At 36.4% G+C, this 22315-nt stretch overlaps 1 protein-coding gene across 2 annotated transcripts in view; it reads right to left on the bottom strand.

Moving 5' to 3' along the window:
* The window catches only part of MPP7 (MAGUK p55 scaffold protein 7), a 154267-nt gene that overhangs the window by 20874 nt on the left and 111078 nt on the right, over nucleotides 1-22315 (bottom strand). For both annotated transcript variants that reach the window (XM_061996951.1, XM_061996952.1), the window contains exons 8-12: nucleotides 17440-17521; nucleotides 16239-16324; nucleotides 14374-14448; nucleotides 13617-13813; nucleotides 13028-13092 (exon numbers count right to left, since the gene is read on the bottom strand). In XM_061996951.1, coding sequence (XP_061852935.1) covers nucleotides 13028-13092; nucleotides 13617-13813; nucleotides 14374-14448; nucleotides 16239-16324; nucleotides 17440-17521 — 505 coding nt within the window. The remainder of the gene's footprint in view (nucleotides 1-13027; nucleotides 13093-13616; nucleotides 13814-14373; nucleotides 14449-16238; nucleotides 16325-17439; nucleotides 17522-22315) is intronic.

The raw sequence follows: 22315 nt of genomic DNA, 5'->3' as shown, positions 1-22315 counted from the left end.
TCTGGATTTTTAAGACGAAATTGAGAATAGTAAACAGATGATATTCATCTCTACTTACTGTATGTTCATAAAGGTTCGAGTAATGTAACTAGAATTTAAGCTTGGCAAAGGCAATCTCCTAACATTCTCCCCAGCAATTCCTCAGGAAATTACTACAGAAACATACAATACTATACTGTGGCTTAAATATTAGATTTTGGTGAAAAAAATACTATATTTATTTGAGTCACTTTAGAGGGAAGGGTTCAAATTAATTGCAGCATTACCTTGGACATAAAAGAGCTGATCCCAAATGGTATAGACAGTCTGCTTTCTGCAAACTGCCTCTTCTGCTGCTCTTCGTGACCACGTCATGTATATTTAAAATACAAATCCTTTCAGAGAGGGTCAGATCTTCACAGAATATCCTAGTTCATAGATTGAAATGCCAGCAAATACAGAGCCCTAAACCCATATCAAGCCATAAAATCATTAATTGATGCTAGAATTGTTGTAATCACTTGATTTGATTACATACTAGCGTAAGCAGATTGAAACATGTCTTAGTCATTTTGGTTTTATGAAGTGATCTGTGTATCATACTTTGAAAACTGTTTCTAGAACGTAGACGTATGAACGATTTACCACACTTCATCTTACCTTATACTGTCTGCATGTGTGAATACATACAAGGTAATACAGGTCATCAGTGGTTAAAGTAATTCAGACTACCTTGTCCTTGTAACATGTTACAACACATAGACAGTTCTGCAGGTGTTACTAAAACACCCTGGACTTGTTGGTGTGATCCAAACCCTTTTAGGTTTTGTTTTCAGTGTGGTATGTTTAATTAACTCTAAATATGCGTTCAGAGGATTAGGCTCCTAGTAGTTTGTGACACAATGAGACACTGATGTGCAGGAGACAACTGGAATTACAAATCACTGTGTACTGTTACCATATGCAAAAGATTCATAGCATCAACTTTCAAAAGCTAACCTGCTTAATGACTGATTTTTAGTGAACTCCAAGGAATCTCTAATTTCTAAACCAAATGTCTAAATACTCACAACCAGTGAATGTAATTGTGTTCTTACCACAAAATGTGTTCTAACCTTAGACAAATCTTGTTCTCCCTGTTGTTCTGTCTTTTAGCTCTCCTCTCCAACATCTTACTTCTAAGAGCATAGCACGAGAAGGCTGAAGGTTCCAACTCTAGACTGATGGCAGCACTCCACTGTGTGGAAGCTCTCAGGAAGTAAACTGTTGCCTGAACTGTACAGTAGTTCTCCAATATTTTTTGTTAAGCTTTGCCTAAGTAAACAACATCTCATCTTGACAGTTTGTTCTCTGCATACGGAACAGTAGCTTCTTCGTCAAGACATGTCTTTCTTATATGACCAAGCCTTTTTGGTAACTGTAGACCAAAATGTATCACTGAAATGGCTACAGCACCAATAAAAGGTAGATTCTGTTTTGCCACCTTTAAACAGCAGCCTACTGAGATCTGATTGCAATACCATGACAGTCTTATCTTGAGAATCCAAGGAATCTGTATTTGCAGACAGAAAGAAAAGATGGAGAAGGGAACGTCTCTTCTGTTTCAAAGACACGATTTGATAAGGAAAATGCAGTTCATCTGGAATTGCATCCAAAGTATCCTGTTCCAAGCAGACTTCAATATTTCAATACAATTACAATTCCATGCTAATTTAGCCGATTAACTAACAAAAGTAAGAGGTTTATTTTCAGCATGATCAGATGATCACTAGTCCCACAAATACATGGTGAAACTATACCACATTGGGGTTTTGGGAAGAGGTCAAAGTCCCCTCAATGATATACTTTGTATGTTCCTGATGTAGTTTATATATCACAATTAAAAACAGCATAGTGTAATATGAAAACCATCTCTAATTTACAGAACTGGTCTAGGGTGTTTCAGCAAGCCCAGTGGCTTGGATGTGCTAAAGGACTTTGATGAGTTTCTTCCCATTTCTCTTGCAGCAGGAGGATGAAGACCTTGGGAAAAGGGCTGGTTGCCACAAAATCCGCTCCAGTCAGCCTTCAGCGGGAATTCTGGACAGTTTGAACTGACATATTTTTACATAGCTTTTACAATTTCACCAATTAAAAAGTTGAAACATATCATGGAACAATCATCTTTTTAAAAACGTTGCTTTTGTTTGAAATTTGGAATCTTGAAGTTGCAGCCAAAGGACTCCTTCCCTTCTTCTCGATCGCCGCAATGATACACTGAGCTCAGACTAGCTTTAAAGTTAAATTTCAGCTATTAAGCTATTATGATTTTACTATTATTATTATTTTATAATGTGGAAAAATAACCACTGTCTCATGGAATCATTTCAAAATTGTTACACAAACATGTACAAAGATGGAAAGTGTAAACAAAACTTAGATAAAACTTTGCAAGTGTGTCTTCAAAGACTTACTCACACTTTTCACGGTGTAGTATCCTTTTTGTTTCATTAAACACATCGCTTACTTAATGCACTTTAGAAGTCAATATTTGTCTCAAAATTATACATACTTTTTATTTTTACTTAAAAACCAAACCAGTATTTTAGTAGCTTATGTTGAAGTAGATAAAGGCAGACACTACATAGACCCTTTATGTCAAATCCAATGAGCCATTTTTAAAACCATTTTTAGTATTCATGCTTTTTTCATGCAGAGTAAGGACATTTCTATGCAGATTACCCCCAAAAGCAGAGTGGACACAGTAGTTCCAGGGCAAAGAAGCAGAAAGCAAAGAAGAAATTGTCTTTTGTAACCAATTGCTCACCTAGATAGGATCCACTGTTGTGGCCAGCACATTCAGAATCTTCTGGACGAAGGGTAAAAGCATACAGAATAAGAGCCAAGAAATAAAGCAGAATAGTTAGAAGCTCAGCAAAAAACACAGAAGAAATCACTTTAAAAATGACAAATCTACGAAGCATAGCATTAAAAAGCCTCCAATAAGCCATTTTCTTAAAAACATAAAACAACATTCATTGTTTTATATTTTAGCTGGAAATATTCTGGAATGTTGCAGCATGCACACTGATCTTTTTACCTTTTCAAGCAAAAACTGTGATGACAGCAAACATTCTAAAAAGAATTCTAACACTGTATTATTCACATTTTATCAGTTAATAGAAAATATGATGCTACTTAAAAGAAAGAAAAACATATTTGATGTAAATCAAGCTCTTTTTTTTTTGTAAATTATATATTATCAGACTTTAGCTTTAAGTTTTGGCTCACTGGATTAGACAGAAAGGTTTTTTGATCAAAAACACATCCTCTCATTTGATATAAAATAGCTATAATGTATATTTTTACATGCCAGAGGCCCTTTGATCAAAAATATGAGCTACAATTTCTAATGCCTTTATAAACAAAGGCCTCTTAAGTTGAAAAAAGAAATACAAGAGATCAGCTGCTATTACTTTAACATATGCTGCAAACATAACAAGAATCAGTTACACTTAGGGAGAAAACAGTAAAGATGATACTACATGGATGAACTTTCTATCATCTCAGAGAAATACTTTGTCAGTATTAATTAGAAACACAAGACTCCTCATGACCATGTAATCAAGTCAGAAGCATCTCTTTCCATCCCAGCTCACCCAGGTTTTATCTTATGATAATACCTTTCTATACATATCTTCCAGAAGTTCAAGAAAGAAAAAGCAGTTTAAAACAATAGTTCAAATTACTGATCTTCACATGAAGCATCTAGGAATATTCTGGTATTTTCATCTACTTTAAAAGATGATTCAATGTATTTGGTGACAATATAAAAGCGTTATATGTATAACAGCTCTTAGAAACGTTGGACTATATTCAATTTAATTCTAAACACATGTTCTCTAAATAAAATTATTGTGCTATGCAGGGAAACTTTTGTACATGTACCTTCAATTTCCTCTGAGAAGCACAAAGGAAAAATAGGAAAGGAAATCATTAAATGGAGTGAAAACATAACTTAAGAAAGAAAAGTTAAATTGAAGAAGAAAAATGCACCTACCACACTCAACCGCTTCCTCATCTTAGAACAGCCAAAAAAACAAAGTATTATTGTTTAATACATCATAAAAAAATTTTGCTATGTAAGCTGCTCTAAAATCCTCTTGATAGAACCTATTACGTCGAGATATATACCAACGTACTGGCACTGAATTTCATGTACAGGTTTAAGTACACTCAGTTAGGAAAGAAACGAAAAAGACATTGAAATATTACGTGCACTTTAAAGTTCCCATATGAGATTCTTCCACTGTTTATTTGGTAGTAATGACTTTACTCAGTTGTCAAGGCATCAGATCTCTTTGGTATTAAATGTAAAGTTTGTTTAATCAGACTTAACTCAGATTTTTTATGAACCAGTACCATGAACATGACCTCAGTATTTTTCTGCACTTACAGTGGCAGCTGCTACTGCCCTTGGAGATGGGTTTTGGAGCGGGTTTTTTGTGAGGTATTTTGAGATTTTTTTTAAGTTTATAGTTGTAGCTGAAAAAAATGCTGAAAGAATTCATATAGTTTTAATTTTTTCTATAACAGATCTACTTAAGGCTTTCTGTTTACCTATAACAAATCTATTTCTGCCTCCTTATAGTGGAATACATACATTTTTACAACAATCTTTGGGCTTTTACAGAAAGACAAGATAAACAGAAATTAACTCTTGTTCACAAAGATATTATATACTACGGTCTAGCCTTACAGAGAGATTTTACAATCTACATCCCATTCACATTTCCTTTGGAATCTTGATAAATATGCCTAAAATATAAATATTTCAAAGAGTTGACATGAAGCATGTCTTTCCTTATAATGTAAAGAAAAATTATTCAAGAGATATGCTACGATCTTTCATGGATAACTGATGTACCAAACAAAAGCTAGGTCAAAACTCTCCCGTCTCTCTGACTACAGAAAGAGCTTTTCCCATTTCATGCCGTGAAATGGATACAAGTCTTCTCTGCCAAGGGAAGAATACCATTTTGCAGAATCACTTCTTGGTATGTTTTCTCTTGAGGACTTACATTTTGAAATATTAAATTGGAAGACTTCTCTGAATCCTATTGAAAGCTTATTTCTACACTCAAGGTGACCAGATGTTTTCAGTAGGATGGAAAGTCCTCTAAGGTGAGCACTGCTGGTTGACCACATCTGGTGCCTTAAAAGAGCGCTGACAGTTTTGTGAGTTGAGAGTGAAAGCGCTGGATCCTTTTTCTTCTCCTGACCTTAAAAGCTCACAGTTCTTGAAGTGACAAGTGCACTAAAGCTAGACCAAGGATGGTAGACTGGCTTCCAGGTAATATTTCTTTCTTTTTCTTGTGCTGAGAGACCTCTTACACTTCCTCATATGTACAACAAGTTTTTCTGTATTTCCAGTCCATGACATTCAATTAGCTGCAATGTGTCTCCTGAAAAGAAGTCAATAATGCTCAAAACCAGTTCACATCAACACATCTAAAAAGTCTCCTGAATTCAACAAAGTAACTTGAATTAACTAGTGACTGCACACTTCAAGGTATTTTGTTTGGTGTGTAACAATTGGAAACAGACAAGTCCTCATTTATGGACAGGAAAGACAAGACCAGGGGAAAAAGAGGTCTGCACATTAACACAGGTACACACTCAATCAGCTCCACTGCAGACCTTCAGAGGAGACCTGCAAGGGTGGGAGACAGTGGAACTACAGCAACAGGGCTGAGAACAGCTGAACCCAAGAAAGCAAACGGTCTTATCTATAAATCAAAGACATTAGGATTTCCAAGTGAGATAGCTGATCCCAGAGATCACAAGCCAAAACATCACAAGCTGAGGTTTAATGTTGAGATAAAGTGAAGGAGTTCTGAACTTTCTGTGTTGTGTTAAAAATCTTCCTTTTTAATACTGATCTTGTCTTTCTTGGGCTACTCACTCCTAAGTTCGAAGGTAATGAAAAGTGGGGCTGTGGAGCTTTATGAAGCTATGAAATAGTCATCAATATGTAGCTCCCAATATGAACTTTACCAGAAATGTTACCAGGGCTATTGCCTGCCCCTAGTAACACCAAGGGTTATTTGTTATTTTAACATACATTCACATAATAACTAATAGGGCTCTGTGTGTTTGAAACAGTTGCACCCATGCAGTAGATATGTGCATATATGTGCCTCAAGATCAGAGACAGAGACATGGAAAATTGAGGTAGATCTCAGGCCAACATAGCTGCACTAAATTGAAGTGGGGTGAGAAAAGAAACAGAGTTGTTTATCTGGAAGGAACAAATAAGAGATTAAAATAGGACAGGGACTAAAGACGAGGAAATCTGATGGGAAATAGGAAAATCTAAGCAGTGACAGAATGAAAAAAACAAAACCCATAAGGCAACATGGAGCAAATAGAAAACTGAGAAAAGAAGAAATACAATCAATTAAATGTAGTGTGGTCAGAAGGGAGAAGAAGCTACAAAGAAAACAGTTATAGCAGGCTTATGAAACAACAACAACGAAGCAGTACTGAGATAAAAAAAGGAAAAAGAAATAGGAAACACAAGTGTAAGGGAAGCTTAACAACTAGATGTTTTTATTAATTTTAGAAAGATTTCTGTATAGCCCAATATGTTAAACTATAACAATGCAAAACAGTATCACATAGACTATATTTTTTTATGCATTTTAACTGAATTACATTAAGAATTGGGTTTGAGGACTTCACCTAAATTGTATTACTTCTGAAGCTGAAAACCGGTGCCACTCCAGGAGCTTCCTCAACTGTTTGGAACAGCACAGTACCCAATTAAAATTTTTAGCTTTTGCTGACTTTCAGCAATATTTCCATCAAGAATCTTAAACATTTCTCAGCCTAAAGTTGGATCTGGCAGATTTGTTCTAGTTTCTTATCACAGCAAGTTACATTATCCCTTAAATTCCGTTTCAATCTAGTAACCAAGAAATTGTGAATTACAGTAAATATATTATTTTTTTTAGTAATGAACAGCCCCACACAGCAATCAACAGTCATACTGTTTTGCAGGTTTTTCTTGTATAGGGTTTTGTAGACTGAATGATGCATGCATGCTCATGCTACAGGAAACTTAAGGTGATCTAATTAAATCCTCTCATAACATCATCAGATAACGGTATCTCTACCAAGAAAATTTGGAAAATGAAGAAGAGTAGTCTTGTGGTGAAGGACAGAGCAAGAGTTTCTGAGGTCCATTTCCACTTCTGTCTCATGTGACCTTGACTCATATGTCATCCAGCTTCGTGTTGCCTTGATTTCTCTGTGGTAGCAGGAAGTTAATTTTTGTAAGGACAGGAGACTTGTCAACAGAGATGCTAATGTGCTAATTTAACTCTCTAGCTGTGGTTTACTTTTTGATTTTACTCATAACTACCTGCAGGGCAATCAAGTTTCAAATATGAACACAGAAAAATACTGTGGTAGAAAGTAGAGTTAAGATTGTGCAGCAATTATAACAAGAAGAGTCCTACTATACATTTATCCTAAATGTTTGGTCTCCAAATACAAGTGGTACAAAGCATTCATTCTTTTAGCCTGTATAAATTCTTTTGTTGGCAGAACACAATCTGCAATTCACAAGACACTCATCTATGGATAAACTGAGTTACATCTTGTTTGAATGAACACCATTTGGCTGCAGTTAAATATTTCCTCTTGCTCACACAATGCCAATCACATATGGTAAATCAAAATTGAAAGTAAAATGGGTTTTAAGCCCTAGAAAAACCATATGATGATGGCTTTGCCACAGCAAGCATTTCCATTTAGCACTAAGTTTACAGAAGAAATGTATTTTCATGGAAAAGCCATCTCTGAACAGCTCTGTTGTATATGCTAGATACATATACATATTTTTATGTATCTGTACACTCAGGGTATGGATGTACACATACACATATGCACGCACTGAACAAGCTAACAGAAGTTACAGGCTACACTAGTGTAAAATATAAAGTTACCAGTAATTTTCATACCAGAGGCAACATACATATAATGTAAGAATAAACACAGTAACTGCTGTGAAACTATAGTTATGCTGAAGGAATATAATCTCTTGGCCTATTACTGTAGTTTATAACAACTGCAGAAGGGTAAGTCATCTGGTTGTTATTCAAAGAGATTAATTTTTTCCTCAAAAACCCAGGTGATCATTGGTTTATCTACAAACTAAAATAAGCTGGAAATGCAAGAATGACCATGCTTGTTGGCATGACTATTACAGTCAGAGCAGTAGTCGTCCTTGTATTCAAGTTAACAGACTGGGAGCTGTTAAACAAATGAATTCTTCCCTGTACCGAGTCTCACATCACTTCTAATTGGTCAGGATGCTGTGAACAGAGAACTTACAGAGTCAGCTCTGGGTACAGAGTTGTGCCCAACCTAAGGTGACCTCCGAAAGCCAGTGTTATTAAGTGTTATTGAGGAATACCAGTGAGTGGGTTCCTGTGAAGCTGGCACTCTGTGACAGCTCACAAATTCAGGCATAGCAAAGCCACTTGCTTGCAGCCAGGCATACCTCTACTGTACCTCCCTGTCTCCCATAGAGCTCCCTCAACATCCCATGTCAGGTATACTGCACATTCATCATTCCAGAACATGAAGGATTAGTCCTGTTCACACAACCTCATGCACATCTGTTCCTTCCCTTTCATTCAATTTGCCTGTTTTCTTTTTCCATGCTGTTTTCCCCCCAGTATTATTTCCCCATGGTATTGATGTACAATGTTGTTTTCTGCTGAAAAGTCATTGCTGCTAAGTATTGAGAAAAATGCTGAAAATATCTGAGAGTTTTGTTATTCCTGAATCATTTTTGCACTAACTCAGAGCCTGGCAAGTAACATTATCAATCTTATGAGTGGGTCAGCACATTTAACTTCCACTTATCTCATGGTTTTAAAACTTGTATTAACGCTACTGAGGTTTTCTACCAATAACAAGAAAACAGGTCAGAGTTCTTATTAGTCATTTTTGCATTCATAGTTTCAAAAGCTTTAACAAAACAAAGATGTTAGTGTTTGATTTAAACAGAATTGAGAAACAATTGAGCTATATTGCAAATAGCGACTCCAGTAACGCTCCTGCATAACACTGTTAGATGCGTTAATCACTTCAAAGCCCATCTTCTGGGGGGTTTTGCCTAGCAGGGTTTATGGGCAGCTTTTGTCCATCTGTGCTTCCCTTGCCTTTGTTGGAATACTTTCTCCTTCTTTTCATCCTCAATATGAAATTTCACTTCTCTGCTTTCCCATTTCCTGTTTATTTCTTTATTCCAACTTTGCATCTTCCTCTGAATGTAAAACCACCTCTTGTCAGTGTATGCTCCACCCATATTACCAGTTTCCTTTGACCTTAAGCCCAGATACCATCAAACTATGCATCCTCTCCATTTGCAAACGATTTCACATACCATTCAATATGGATTGTACACAGTTTTGCTCGCTCTTCCACTGTACAAGTGTTAAAGGCTTTTCCCTTTGACCGGTGCAATGTGAGAATGATTCTGTTTTGTCTTTCAGGAGAATGGCTAAATACTGGGAGAGGTGTGGGTATGTATCTTCCACAGAGCTAATATATTTACTTGTATTCTCTTCACACATAGACACAATGAAACAGGTGACTTGGCTACTAAAATGAGACTAAGAATTGGCATTTCCATTATAAACTGATCCTTTTAATGATTTAGAACTAGGTTGAGTTTCTGAGTTTTGGGCAAAAATTCTTTGCAGTGGAAAAAGTTTTGTGGAAAGCATCTGTTTCCTCAATATGTGTACACAAACAACCATCACTAAAAAAAGCCTACTTTTATTTTGCTTCCAAATTTGATACACCCATATGTGTACAGATTAACAACTTCAAGCAACATGAATTGTTATGCTGAAAAAAGTTAAAAATTCCATAAGGGAAACAGAAAGAAGGCTTCCCCAAAGTAATCCAGTCTAGTTTTTTGAAGGTTTTGAAACATACTGAATTATCAAAGCAAATTCTGACAGATGTTAATGTTGTAAATACAGTTGTCAATATATTTCAGAGTGCTCTGTTTTCTAGACAAATACAACAGTCCTTAGTTCCAGAACTGGCTTGAGAAAAGTTGAAGGATACTTCTCCTATGTTATACGATTTTGGCTAATTTTTAGATTAATTTTCAAGTAGGACACTACCATCCTTGAGTTCCATCTAAGAAATCAGAGCTGAATCTCATTTTAAGAGTAACCAAGAAAACAGAATATTCCTCCTGACTCTCCCTATTAAAAACAATGGCATGTACTCAGTTTTCCTCCTCACTACAAAACCTGGGATCTGTGGAATGAGAACAAGTTGACATCCTGTGCTAATTGGCACCTCCCAAGAAAGCTTCCTAGTGCAACTCCCAGTCCTGTCAGAAAGGGACTTTTATAAGAAGCTCTTTGAAATCAATATGTTATTGTCTTTGGGAAGATACAGGAATACCATCTGGCAAATTGCCCTTTCCCTCCTATCTGCTAAGGAAATTCAGGTCATATGATTGGACAGGATTAACTTCAATAGCAAGCAACCCCTCAGTATACAGCTAGTTCAAGAAGATCTATGGAACATCAGTTTCTCCACACAATCACCCTTCCAAACACTGGAGAAGCCTACATCAAGCTGAAGGTCTGTAGTATATGCTTAAATAAGAATCAAAGGAAATAAAGCACTATCACTTTCCTACCTCCTTACACAGGAACTTGTTGAATAAAACTTTACAGGACAACAATAAGTGGATCATACGATACAATAGAGGGCTAAAACAACCCCCAAACAACCCAGACCCAGTAGCACTTTCCAATTTCCTGTTTTATCTATGTTACCCTCCTTCTATGTTTCCAATACTGGCAGTGTGCTGTTTGCTCAGCTGAGTAATGCATGAGTTTCCAGCATCTCCCAGTTTGGGCAAGGTGATTGCTGTGCACAAATGCAGACAGGGTCTCCACATCTCACAGCTTCACTGCCATGCTCGGTTAAGAAGAAAAAGCTGCATTAATTTTAGAAAGATCACAAGGGCATGCAGTTTCACAGATGATGTGGAGTTTTCTTGAAAAGACAAGCAAGTGGAAAGTTTTCCTGAGAGCAGCTCAAACAACATTCTAGTCACAACAGTTTTTTCCTATGTACTTAAATGCCTCTTCTGTGAAGGATGTCATTCCCTCCCAGTACTAAAACCATGCTTAGTCTTTGAATTAAGAGATGGACTACTACTCAGAACAGCCCTTCCCTTCTTCCCATGAAATCTGTCAGATGTAGCAGCAGATTGTCTTGAGAAATGGGGAAGAGAGAAAATGACAAACCAATATTACTCTGTAGCCTTTCCTCCTTCAAGAGGCACCACTGCCTTGTACATAGTATTTAGCTGGACTTTGCTTTGTTTAAAGTATGAAAGAGAAGGGTAACAGGCATGCTGCTTGACCTCAAGGCCCTGTCATACTTTAAATGAAAAAGGAGGAAAAGAAGAACTCTTCTCTCTTGTTTAATCTCTTTAAGGCAAAGTCAATGGAAACAGCACAGGAAACAACAGTAAGCATTGTACTATGGATCTTCTTTGGGTTGTAATACTGGCAACTCCCAAGCAAGTTTGGGGTGCCTATTTGGAAGGGTGAAATGCATCTTGCAAAACCTTTCACTTGAAGGCCATTAAAAAGATGCAGTTCGTTACAAAAGGAATCATGCAGTGTTGCTGCAGCAGCTGATTTACCTCTTCAAAAGCACCAGTGCCACCTTAATTGAAGGCTCTTGTTGAGGGTATTATCCAGATTCAAGAACAGTGGATAGAGAGAAATAGCTATACCCTGGGATGAGACATTTTCCCAAACTGGGGCAGAGCAACTTGACCTAGAACCTAGAAAAACAACAGATTTACTACAAGCTAGAGGAGCTTCTCTTTGTTTCTAAGTTCTATGTAAATTATAAAAGCTACAGTGCAATCATATAGTCTGTTATGTAATTACAAAGCTAATCAAGGGCTAATCAATAGCATTAGGGTGCAATCAAATAGCAAAATGGAATGAAAACACAAATTATTAGAAAAATAACAGTAATTGTCAAACTTCGCACAAAAGCCACACCAAGGCGTTAGGAAAATTGCAATACAAACCTCAATGAGTCATTTTCAAGTTAAAAGCATTTAGTTTTGTACTTCATGTGCCAGCATCCACTGTGTACCATAGTATCCTTATTTTTTGCTTTAATGTTAGAGAATGAAAGATGGTTGGAAATTTTAGATCTGAGTATTTCTAGCTGAACTCACAAACAATGTATTTAACATTTAGATCCTACTGAAGTGCGACAGTTTCTTACATTGTACTCACTTTGTTATGAGTCTGTACAACTGAAAGAAATAACAGGTCAAGTAAAATATGCAATAATACTTAAAACAGATGTTGATGTAAATTCCAGTGGAAAGAAAATATTTGTTTCAATGTATGTGCCTTCTTAGAGCTTATTTTTCTTATATTGTGCATCTACTGTACTTAAAAGCAGGGACTGTTAAGATTGAATTTGTTTAAAAACCAGCAAGAAGCATTTCTGTGAAAGCCTGACAAAGAACTTTATATCCTGACTCCTAAAAATTTGTGCTCCCTCATAGGATACAAAAAAATCACTGACCATATGGAGGACAGAAGAGGAGACTATCTGACCTTTTATCTCACTCTCAATCTATGTTTCACTGTATTGATGCAGTCCAAATTATATAAACTATTGAGACAATTCTGTACTATTTCAACAGGAAAAGAACACTCTTCAACCTTTGAAATATTATATATCAAAACATTAATTGGGCTTGGTGCTTCAAAAACAAAGTCAGAGGGCTGAGGAAAATTGTTAGCTGCTTTTAAAGCTTTTCATTTCAGCACTTGTGTTTATTTTTCTAATGATACAATGTGATCAAGAAGCTATTGGGCCCAGAAGAAACGCATCCTGTAGTCACAGGGCTGAAATAAACTGCTATTTTATAGGGTTAGAGATCTGGAGTGTCATTTCTATTCCAGGTTAACAGACTTACATGATTTTCTGTTGGAAATTTTCAGTGGTTGAATCTGCACTTCTGGTCTTCTTAGTGCAAATCTCCTGTAAAACAGGAGGTGGTAGGGGAAAGACACAAACTCCTCAGTTTTCACTGCAAGTTTGGGATTTATAAACACTTAAAATCATGAGACTATTGCAAAATATCTCAAAGATTTTACAGGAAATCAACTTAAAACAGTGCAATCTATTCACAGTCTAAAAAAATTAAATCCTCAGCCTCAGATTTTTGTAAGCTTTCCAAAACTTGCTGCAGTTCTTATTCCTGCATAGTACATCAGTGAGAATACAGATACCAAAGTGCTATTTTCCATATGTTTTTTCTTTCAGTCTGGATCAGTGTCATCCTATCAGTTTTTGTCATTATTAATTCTAGTCAGACAAATAAGGAAATGCAAAGTATTTCAGCAACAGGTTTCCAAGTTCAGTTGTCTTGCTGCAAATGCAAGTTTACTATACCAAGGTAATCTATGAGCATTACATATGACAACCATGATAACGTTTCAGCAAATAAGTGTCTTCTCTTACTACAAAAAAAAATGATGAAACTGTGCTCCTCAGCATCTCACCTCTCCTGGAAATGCTTTGAAGGGATCAAGCCTGCTCTGGGATTGGCATCACCTTCATGTTTGGCCTGCCACCAGGTTGCATCATCCTGGCTCATGATCTGAAGGATATCTCCTTTTCTGAAAGCGAGTCCAGCTTCTTTACAAGGAATTGCTTTATCCTCATTAGGATCATAGTCAAATAGGGCTCTGATAAACATCTGAAACAAACAGTGTTTTATCTTTAAAATCAAAATATTAAATATAAATCCAAAGGTATCTCCCTTTTTTTTGTTTTAACTCTTTAAAACCATAGAATTAAATAATGTAAAGCCATAAACATTTACTGCTGTAGAACATCCTTAAGGACGTCTAACATCAGAAGTTCATACAGGTATGTTAAATTCATTGCTTCTACAATCACAATCCCTGTGTCATAAAGGCTCTATGATCCAAGGCAAATAGTTCTTTGCAGGTGAACAGTGTGCCCATATGGGGAACAGAAGATATTTTTGAACCAAGGTTCTCTTAAGTGTCTTCTACACAGTGTATGATGGAAGAAAAAGAGAACTTGGAATCAAGCCAGGTCCTCACAGAACCATGTCACACCCATTTGCAAATCGAGCACGAGTACCGAAGTATATAGTGCAATACACACAGCCACATTAGAAAAACTAAATCCAGAGGCATAAATCACATTCTTGGTTCTGTCATCCAAGCAAACAATATATAACTTCAGCCTAGTAGTTACTGCAATAGCTTCTGAAATAGTCTTGCCTACCTTGCCTTCCTTCACTGGCATTTCTTCTTTCACACTAGGTATAATTTTAAATGTAATTGCTCCTTGAGACTGAGCCTGGTGAACAGTCGAAAAGAAAATGCACTGAGAGTTAAGCTGCACATTTAAAACAAATCTTGAAAGGAAAAGAAATTCAAATTAATTTAAAAATACCCAAACAAAGGGAATCTATCCTCTCCCAAGCATGATACATGGAATTTGACAGCTTCACCATACCAAACTTTGCACTGTGAAGATTAAAACAGCCATTTGAAATGTTCACGTTTATTTGTTTCACTGGCGAGCAGAGATGGACTGTTTAAAACTGGGACCTACGTGTTTCAGAGGTCCCATTTACGCATTGAAAGCAGGAGCAAATGCTACAGCTAAAATTCATGCATATTAGAAGCAATCACTGGACTCCTGGCACAGTTTGGACATCCCTGGAAAAATCCAACTAACATTTCATTTTTCAAAAATACCCGATAGAAAAACTCAAACAGGCTTGTGCCGTATTTATCACAGAAAACTGTTGGGGGGGATTTATTCTTTTGGCAACTTTAAGAGAAAAGAAAAACATATTTGAATAGACTACGTGTACTAAATGGAAAAAAGCCCTCCACTATAAATCTTAAAGCAAGTTAGCCATCATCAACCACCTCATCCATTCATCTTTCCCTGTATCCCACTTAAAGCGTGTCTGGCTGCATTTTACTTATTAACCACAATATATTCCCACTGCCTCAGTGACATGTTGCTATTGAAGGAAGTGCTAATCAGCTGGAGCCTCTGCTACTATTGCATGCAGCCGGCAAGTTTCATAAAACTAGCAGAGTGCAACAGACAGCCAACGATTTAAGCAAAATGGAAACAGGCCTGTCCACTACCAGGCGAGACATACTTCTGCCGGCATGTCTGCGATCCAAGAGCTCACTGTTTGACAAGCAGCAGCCAAGTTCTTATTTCACCAGCCATAGGACTGGAATCAATAATTCTGTTATTTTTTTGAAACAAGCTCTGACTGGCTTTTGATGTTTATATTGTACCTTGAGGAGGTAAACGGGGAAATTGTTCACACCTTTCCTGGTGCTATTGTGTTTCTAGAGATTTTTAAATATTAATTTCTGTAGGGAACACAAAACCATAAAGCAAGTATGAGTATCAGCAGGCTAACTCTTGAAATGAATCATCTTGGTTATTGAACCAAAGCTGTGAGACAGCCACTCCATTCATCAAGGCAGCAAGGTATTTATGTATATAGAAATGCCTACACCATGAATATAAAGAGCTGTCATGACCTTCAGCAGTTTCTTTGCTGTAAAAAATATTAAATATTTCTGAAAAAGCCTGCATTACTTAATTTGCCATAGTGCTCTCCATAGGTGAGTAATTAGGCTGGCTTTAGAGATTGTGTAGTTCAGAGGTGTGCAAACAGAATAACATATATGGCTATATACTGCAAATCCGTGTAAACTGTAATCTGAGTATCCCAGTTATATACTCTATCAAGTATATGGATTATGAACTAATTTTCACATGTATTCTTAATGAATACATTTTAGGCAGTTTGAATTCAACAGATCATGGTTTGTCTTAAAAAATCTAGATTACACACTGAGGTCTGCAACATTCTGCAACACATTTACAACCATATCACAGTCATTAACTTGTAATCAGTTTATTGCATATTTATGTAATGCATGGAAAATCGCTCTTTAAGAGAAAGGAAAGAGCTTTGTAAACCATGGCACTGGAAGTAAAGGCATTATTGTAGAATATCCATTTTTCCAAGAATTACACCAGAAATTGTAAGTCTAATTATTTTTTCTTGACTCCTCTAAATAAAGTTTTAAATGTTTGTTATTTACCAAAATGTGTATTATTTCTTCAGGTTTTTTATCATCTACAGGAATTCCATTGACTTCCCTCAGTTCATCACCAACGTGAATTAGACCTAGAGAAGACAAAGAGGAGTTACCACATTATAGCTACATATTAGTTAAAAAATGACATTAACTTTCAGCTTTTTTTTCCCTTATTCATCCACTTTAACCTCTAACTTAAAAGCAGGAATAAATGGTAAACACAATAACAGCTACTGTCCTCACAGGTATGTTTGACATTGTTGGTTTACTCACCTCCCTTCCTTCCTCCTGAAAATTAGTACCATTTCTCTATGACTTTTCCAGACTTTTATGCAGATGTTTGAAAAATGTCTGTGCCAATTCTTTTCCTACTCATGCTACTTTCTTATTGCCACAGAGCTGCAAACACTGCAAAGATCACAAGTGCTAATTTGTAGTGAAAACGCTTCCTAATTTAACAATATATTTTAGATTTACCCCATTACTCCAAGTGTGAAACACAGCTGCCCTAGATTTTCTTCAATGAAAAGAGGCACTTTAGAGTAAAACCCAGGGCCTCTTCAAGACTTTGAGCACCCCAGACTGAGCAATAGCAGGCAAAGATGGTCCGGTATTTTAAGAATTACCAGCTGAAACTCCAAATGGATGCCCTACATCTGCAGGCTGCAATCTTAGCATACTTTATCATTTCTAAGTGGGTGTCTTCAATTGGAAACAAGCCATGATATATCTAAAAACCAATCCCCTGTATCTGCTCACTCAAAGATGCCTGGTTGAAACTTGAGGAAAAAAAAACCAGTATGAATATTTTTACCAGTATTACCAAGGTAATGGGATGAAGCTGGAACACAAAAAGTTCTATTTAAATAGAAGAAAAAACTTTTACTGTTCAGGTGAGGGAGCAGTGGAACAGGCTGCCCAGAGGGGTTGTGGAGTCTCCTTCCTTGGAGGTCTTCAAGACCTAGATGGACATGTTCCTATGCGACCTGATGTAGGTGGACCTGTTTCTGCAGGGGGGTTGGACTAGATGATCTCTAAAGGTCCCTTCCAACCCCTACCATTCTATGATTCTGTGAGATATCACTTTGGAAAACTGTAAAGACCCTAAATATTTCTGTTTGTGACAGTAATGTATTTCATTTCTTCAAAACATGTCATTTTATCTTGTTCCAAGATCTAGAACTTGAATGGCTAAACATCTTACCACTTCTGTCTGCAGCTCCTCCACGCATTATCCTGGCCACAACAATTGCACCAGTATGTTCATCCCTTTTAATAGTAGCTCCCTTGGGTAAAAAAAGGAAAAAAAAAAGAAGTTATTTGGTTAATCTCACTATAATTTTAATTCACTACACTAAGAACGTTTGCCATGTAAAACTGCAAAAAAATGTTAACATTGTATCTATATGTGAATAAGGCAGAAGTGACACTTGTGAAAAGAATATACAAAATATGGTTTTCTATTGGGAATGTGTGACTTTCCCATTCAGAAGTAAATCATGTATGTACACAGCTCTTTAAAAAAGGACAAATGATACAAAAAGTTTACTTTTCAACTTGATGTGAACTTCAGCACAACTTCCATGAATCTGCTGATAAAACTACACTAAACTACTGCTGGAAACTGATAAATTCCTGTTGCTACATTAAATCAGGACATTACACACCATGGGTACAAAAAGTTTATCTGTGTTCATAAATGTTTCATTTTAAACTCAGAACTACCTCTGCATTCACTGGTCATCATTTTGCTTAACAGTATTATTGATAAATAACCATGAAATTGAGAAATATCCCTGCACATCAGCGCTCATCTGGAATACCCTCAGGACAGAAATGCAGAGGAGGGGAACATTTCCTGAGTTAGTCATGACTATTTCCATACATTACACAAACACAGCACAAGGCAGTTAGGTAAAATGACATCATGTAGTTAAATTTCCAGCAAACACCTGTCTAGATGAGAAAAATGCCTTTACAAGTAGAACTGTGAGGGTGTGCTGAAAGGAGGCACAAGGTGATGGGGAAGCAACAGGGACAAGTGACAAGGAGCTAGCCCTGCTCTGGAAGACAGAGTCCAGAGAATAATGAGGGAGTATTTTAGCTAGATAAGTTGTACTGCATAATAATCTCCAAAAAGGTTATTTGAGCCAGTATTTTCAAAAAATAACATTAAAAAAGCACCTCCTGTCCAACATGTTCATATCATTAGTTACCTGTGATAGCTCTAACTTTGTTAATCAACAGACATAGCTAGGACTCTGGCAGATAAGTCAACTTTCTGAACATTCCCATATTTGTGATTAGCAAATGAACAGTGTCACTTCACCTCTGAGTATGTGACAGTGACACGTACACCCTGCCACCACTGGTTAGAATTTCCTTCCATCAGAGGAGTGTTGAGCTTGAAGTAAGGTACAGAAGGTACCCTATCTTATAAAGTTCCTTGAATAATTAAATTGCTTTTACAGCTATCTTCCTATTTTATTTCTTGTTAGTTTAAACATGAACATCATTTTTACCACTACTTCAATTTTTAAGTGTTTTAAGGATTTGAAGCTGCAGTAAGTGTAAGTAAATAATGGGAGGTGACATTTTCCTACAGTACACATTTTTCTTGACTGTGAAGAAATTTGTTTCCCTTTCTCTCTGCCTCTAAGATGGAAATAGAACATGACAAAAATGGGAGACTAATTTATACTATAATTTTTAACTACATAAAGTGCAGTTATTTCAAATAGAGAAAAATTAAAAACAGTCACCACACAATTTTCTTTTTGGTTGAAACTTTAATAGCAGCCAGCACTCCACAGCAAAATTTATATGCTATGTTTGTGTCTTATATTTTACATCTTCGATTTATTAGTATGACATTCCATCCATAAGCAAAGTAATTTGGCAATTTGTTAGCCTTACTCTTATGTGTTGCTTATAATGTAATTATATTGGTAAACATTTGTCTGTATTATAGTTTCAAATGAGCCTGAGAGTTCCAAAAGTTAAAGATTTAGCTGCAGCTAATCTCACTTTAAAGCTCATGATTAGACTTTAATGTGCAAGAAGAATGTGCAAGAAGAACTGCATACCATTAGGAAGACACTAAGAAAAACATTAACCTCTCTATCCTGTACCTCAAATATTAAGTTCTAACCTTGCAGTAACATCTATTAATTTGAAGTTTATTATTAATACCTGGAAAATGATATCTGTTTAAAAGTACAAAGCATCTTTTTGATGGATATATTCACAAAAAAAGTAAAGAACCACAGCATTAGGATGCTGGAGCCAAATATAAATACAGGATATTTTCACTATATTGTCCCAGTAAAACAGAGAGTCTCCTAATTAATCAGGGGAAAAAACTCTTGAATGGAAAGACTTTATGCCTTTTACCTTTGTCAATACTATTAAATGCCACCAAATGCAAAAGGCAAATGATGACTGACAGCCTTCCACTGTGATCACCCCAGCTCTAACACTGATGGCTGAAAACAGATACTTCACATCATCTTGTTTTCAGATAGACATTGGAAAAAAACACTTGTGTGCAATTGAAGATCACAGTATTGACCCAGCACCTGGAAGTAACAACAAGGCTCTTGTCCAAGTGATTATTGTTACTGACATCAAGTGAATTTTCATAGCACAAATCAGTGGATTTGAAAGGTTCCCCAGAAAAGTAACAGGTAAATTGGAATTTTCAAACAAAGCACAAAGTTTGAACTTACAGAGGAATTATTTAACCTGTTAGCTAACTGTCAATAACTCCTCTATGGGAAAATCAAAGTGAATGGGAGGCCTGCAAAAAGCACTTTTTGAGTTTATATATTTTTGCTGTACCTATAATACAGAGACAAAAAAGGGAGTTTCTTAAATTCTGCTTCCCTTCCAATTTTGAACACTTAAAAATAAATCATTAAACACAAGTGCATTTCTTTCTGAAGACTCAAAGAGTTGATGTTCTGAAAAAGCAGCTTCTCCTGTACTGCTGCCAACCCTGCTTAAACTATGAGGTATATATAATCTGGCAAGAATTTCTCCTTATGAGATGTTCAGCTCCACTACTTTCAGTTACATGTGCAGTGCAGCTCCTCATTTAGAGCTTTAAAAATGGAAGAAGGTTAGACTGGACTTTGAGAGCTGGAAAATATTTTCAGAGTTGCTAGCCAAAAGTGTAAGTTACCCTAAATGAGACATATACAGATGTAATAGCATAGCTCAGTTCAAAATACTTTTAAAGGGAAAAATAAGGAGTTTGGGAGCCATATGGTGATCAGACTAAGAATATGTTTAAAGGTATACCATGCAAAAGCACTAAAAATAATACAAGCTCCTTCAGTAAGACTCTTTCACTGATTTGGGGGGTTGAGTTTGCTTTTTTTTTTCCTTCATATTTAATGTAGTAACACTGATTGGCAAGCACCACTCAGAGCTTCACAGATGTGAGCTTTATTAGCTCATCCATTTATCTGCTGGTTCCAGAATATAAACATTATAAGACTTTATTTTTAAAGGGAGAAAGACTAGCCAGTAAAATAAATTACTAATAAGAGAGTTTGAAACAGCAGTAATATTTTTGCATAACTTTCTGTTAAACAAAAGTACATGCAGATGTGGAATGCAAATAGGTACTTCAATAAACCTTATTTTAATTCATTCTCTATTGAGAATGCAAATACACATATCAGTTATCTATATCTAGTTCAAGCTAGGTGTCTAGGTTTCTCCTACAGTTACTGAAAACAAATAAGTAGCTCTGGAGAGTGAATCATCCTTTCATCAAGGCAGACATCTTCAATAGAAGGCATGGTTCATTCTCTGGAGCTGTTCATTTCTCTCCATGGGCAGAGAACAGAGATTAATTTTCAAATGGATAAATTAATGTGAAATCAATCTGTGTGACGAAGAAGCTACCATCTTAACGTGAAGAAGCATCCCATCCAGAATAACTGCATGACGGCTGTAACAAACTTGGAATATCACTTGAGAGACAGAAGTAGTGAGAGACCAGGAACTAAACTCCTGGTAGCACAGTTGAACAACTTGGCTATCAGGAATGCTAACCAGGAACATGGCAGTGGCTGAAAAAGCCCTGAAGAGGTAGACATAGGTAAAAACCCTCCAAGCTGTCTGATAAAAAGTAAAAATATAGCCAGGTGTATTTCAGACTCTCCCTGAAAGGAGATGTTTCTACTTCACTTTACATAAAGACCAGTGATGTTCTATATCACTTTGTTCTAATAAAACCTTCTAACACAGTTGCATCTCACTTACACAAGACTACTAGAATGCCATTTGCTACTACAGCATTTAGGAGAAAAAATCCCAACCTGTGGAAGGATTAACAAAAGTTTAAATTATCCCTTCCAAAAAAATGGAGGAAAGTTCAGCACTGACTTCTGAATCGATGAAATCTGGCAAACAGAAGGCCCTCCCACAAACCATGTGTTTCCCTCTTTTGAGATGATTACTCCTGGGAACTTAAGCTTCATTAATATGTGATTAACACCATCTCAGAACACTGCTAAAGTGCTTAACTCAGAGAAAAGCACGAACAAGTACAAGAGGAAATCTGGTGCAGCTTTCTATAAAAATGGTCAGTAGATATATTCCAAAGAAGTTAAGAGAGTGACTCATTTGCTTCACAGAGAGTACTACTGAAAGTCATCCAAAGGAGATATCCAATTCAAGAGCGTCCAGGGTGTAGTACTGATGCAAAGCTTTGCAGAAAACCAAACTCTACTGTTTGTGTACAAATAGAGAGTGAGAATGTATCTGAGGTGAAAGAAAAGTTCAAAGAGCTCACTGTCTTCAAGTCAAGTAACCAGACAAGCTCCGTCCCTGGAAAACTGTACGGTACCTGCAATCTCGAGCTCAGTATCAAGAATCTTGATGTAATGCTGCAAGTGGAAGTCAGAGTTTTTGACTGGAGAATAGTGAAGAGAGAAACTGAACAAGCAGAGATTCTTTGATCTCTACTAACAATAACCAATACTTTAGAATAAGTCCTGAAGGAAAAGCCATTAAAAAGACACAGAAGTAAACAGAAAATGAAATTGAAATAGTTTAATAAACTTAGA

Source organism: Colius striatus, chromosome 5, assembly GCF_028858725.1.
Source record: "Colius striatus isolate bColStr4 chromosome 5, bColStr4.1.hap1, whole genome shotgun sequence".
In the NCBI taxonomy this organism is placed as follows: Eukaryota; Metazoa; Chordata; class Aves; order Coliiformes; family Coliidae; genus Colius; species Colius striatus.
This window is presented reverse-complemented; position numbering and strand designations above follow the sequence as displayed.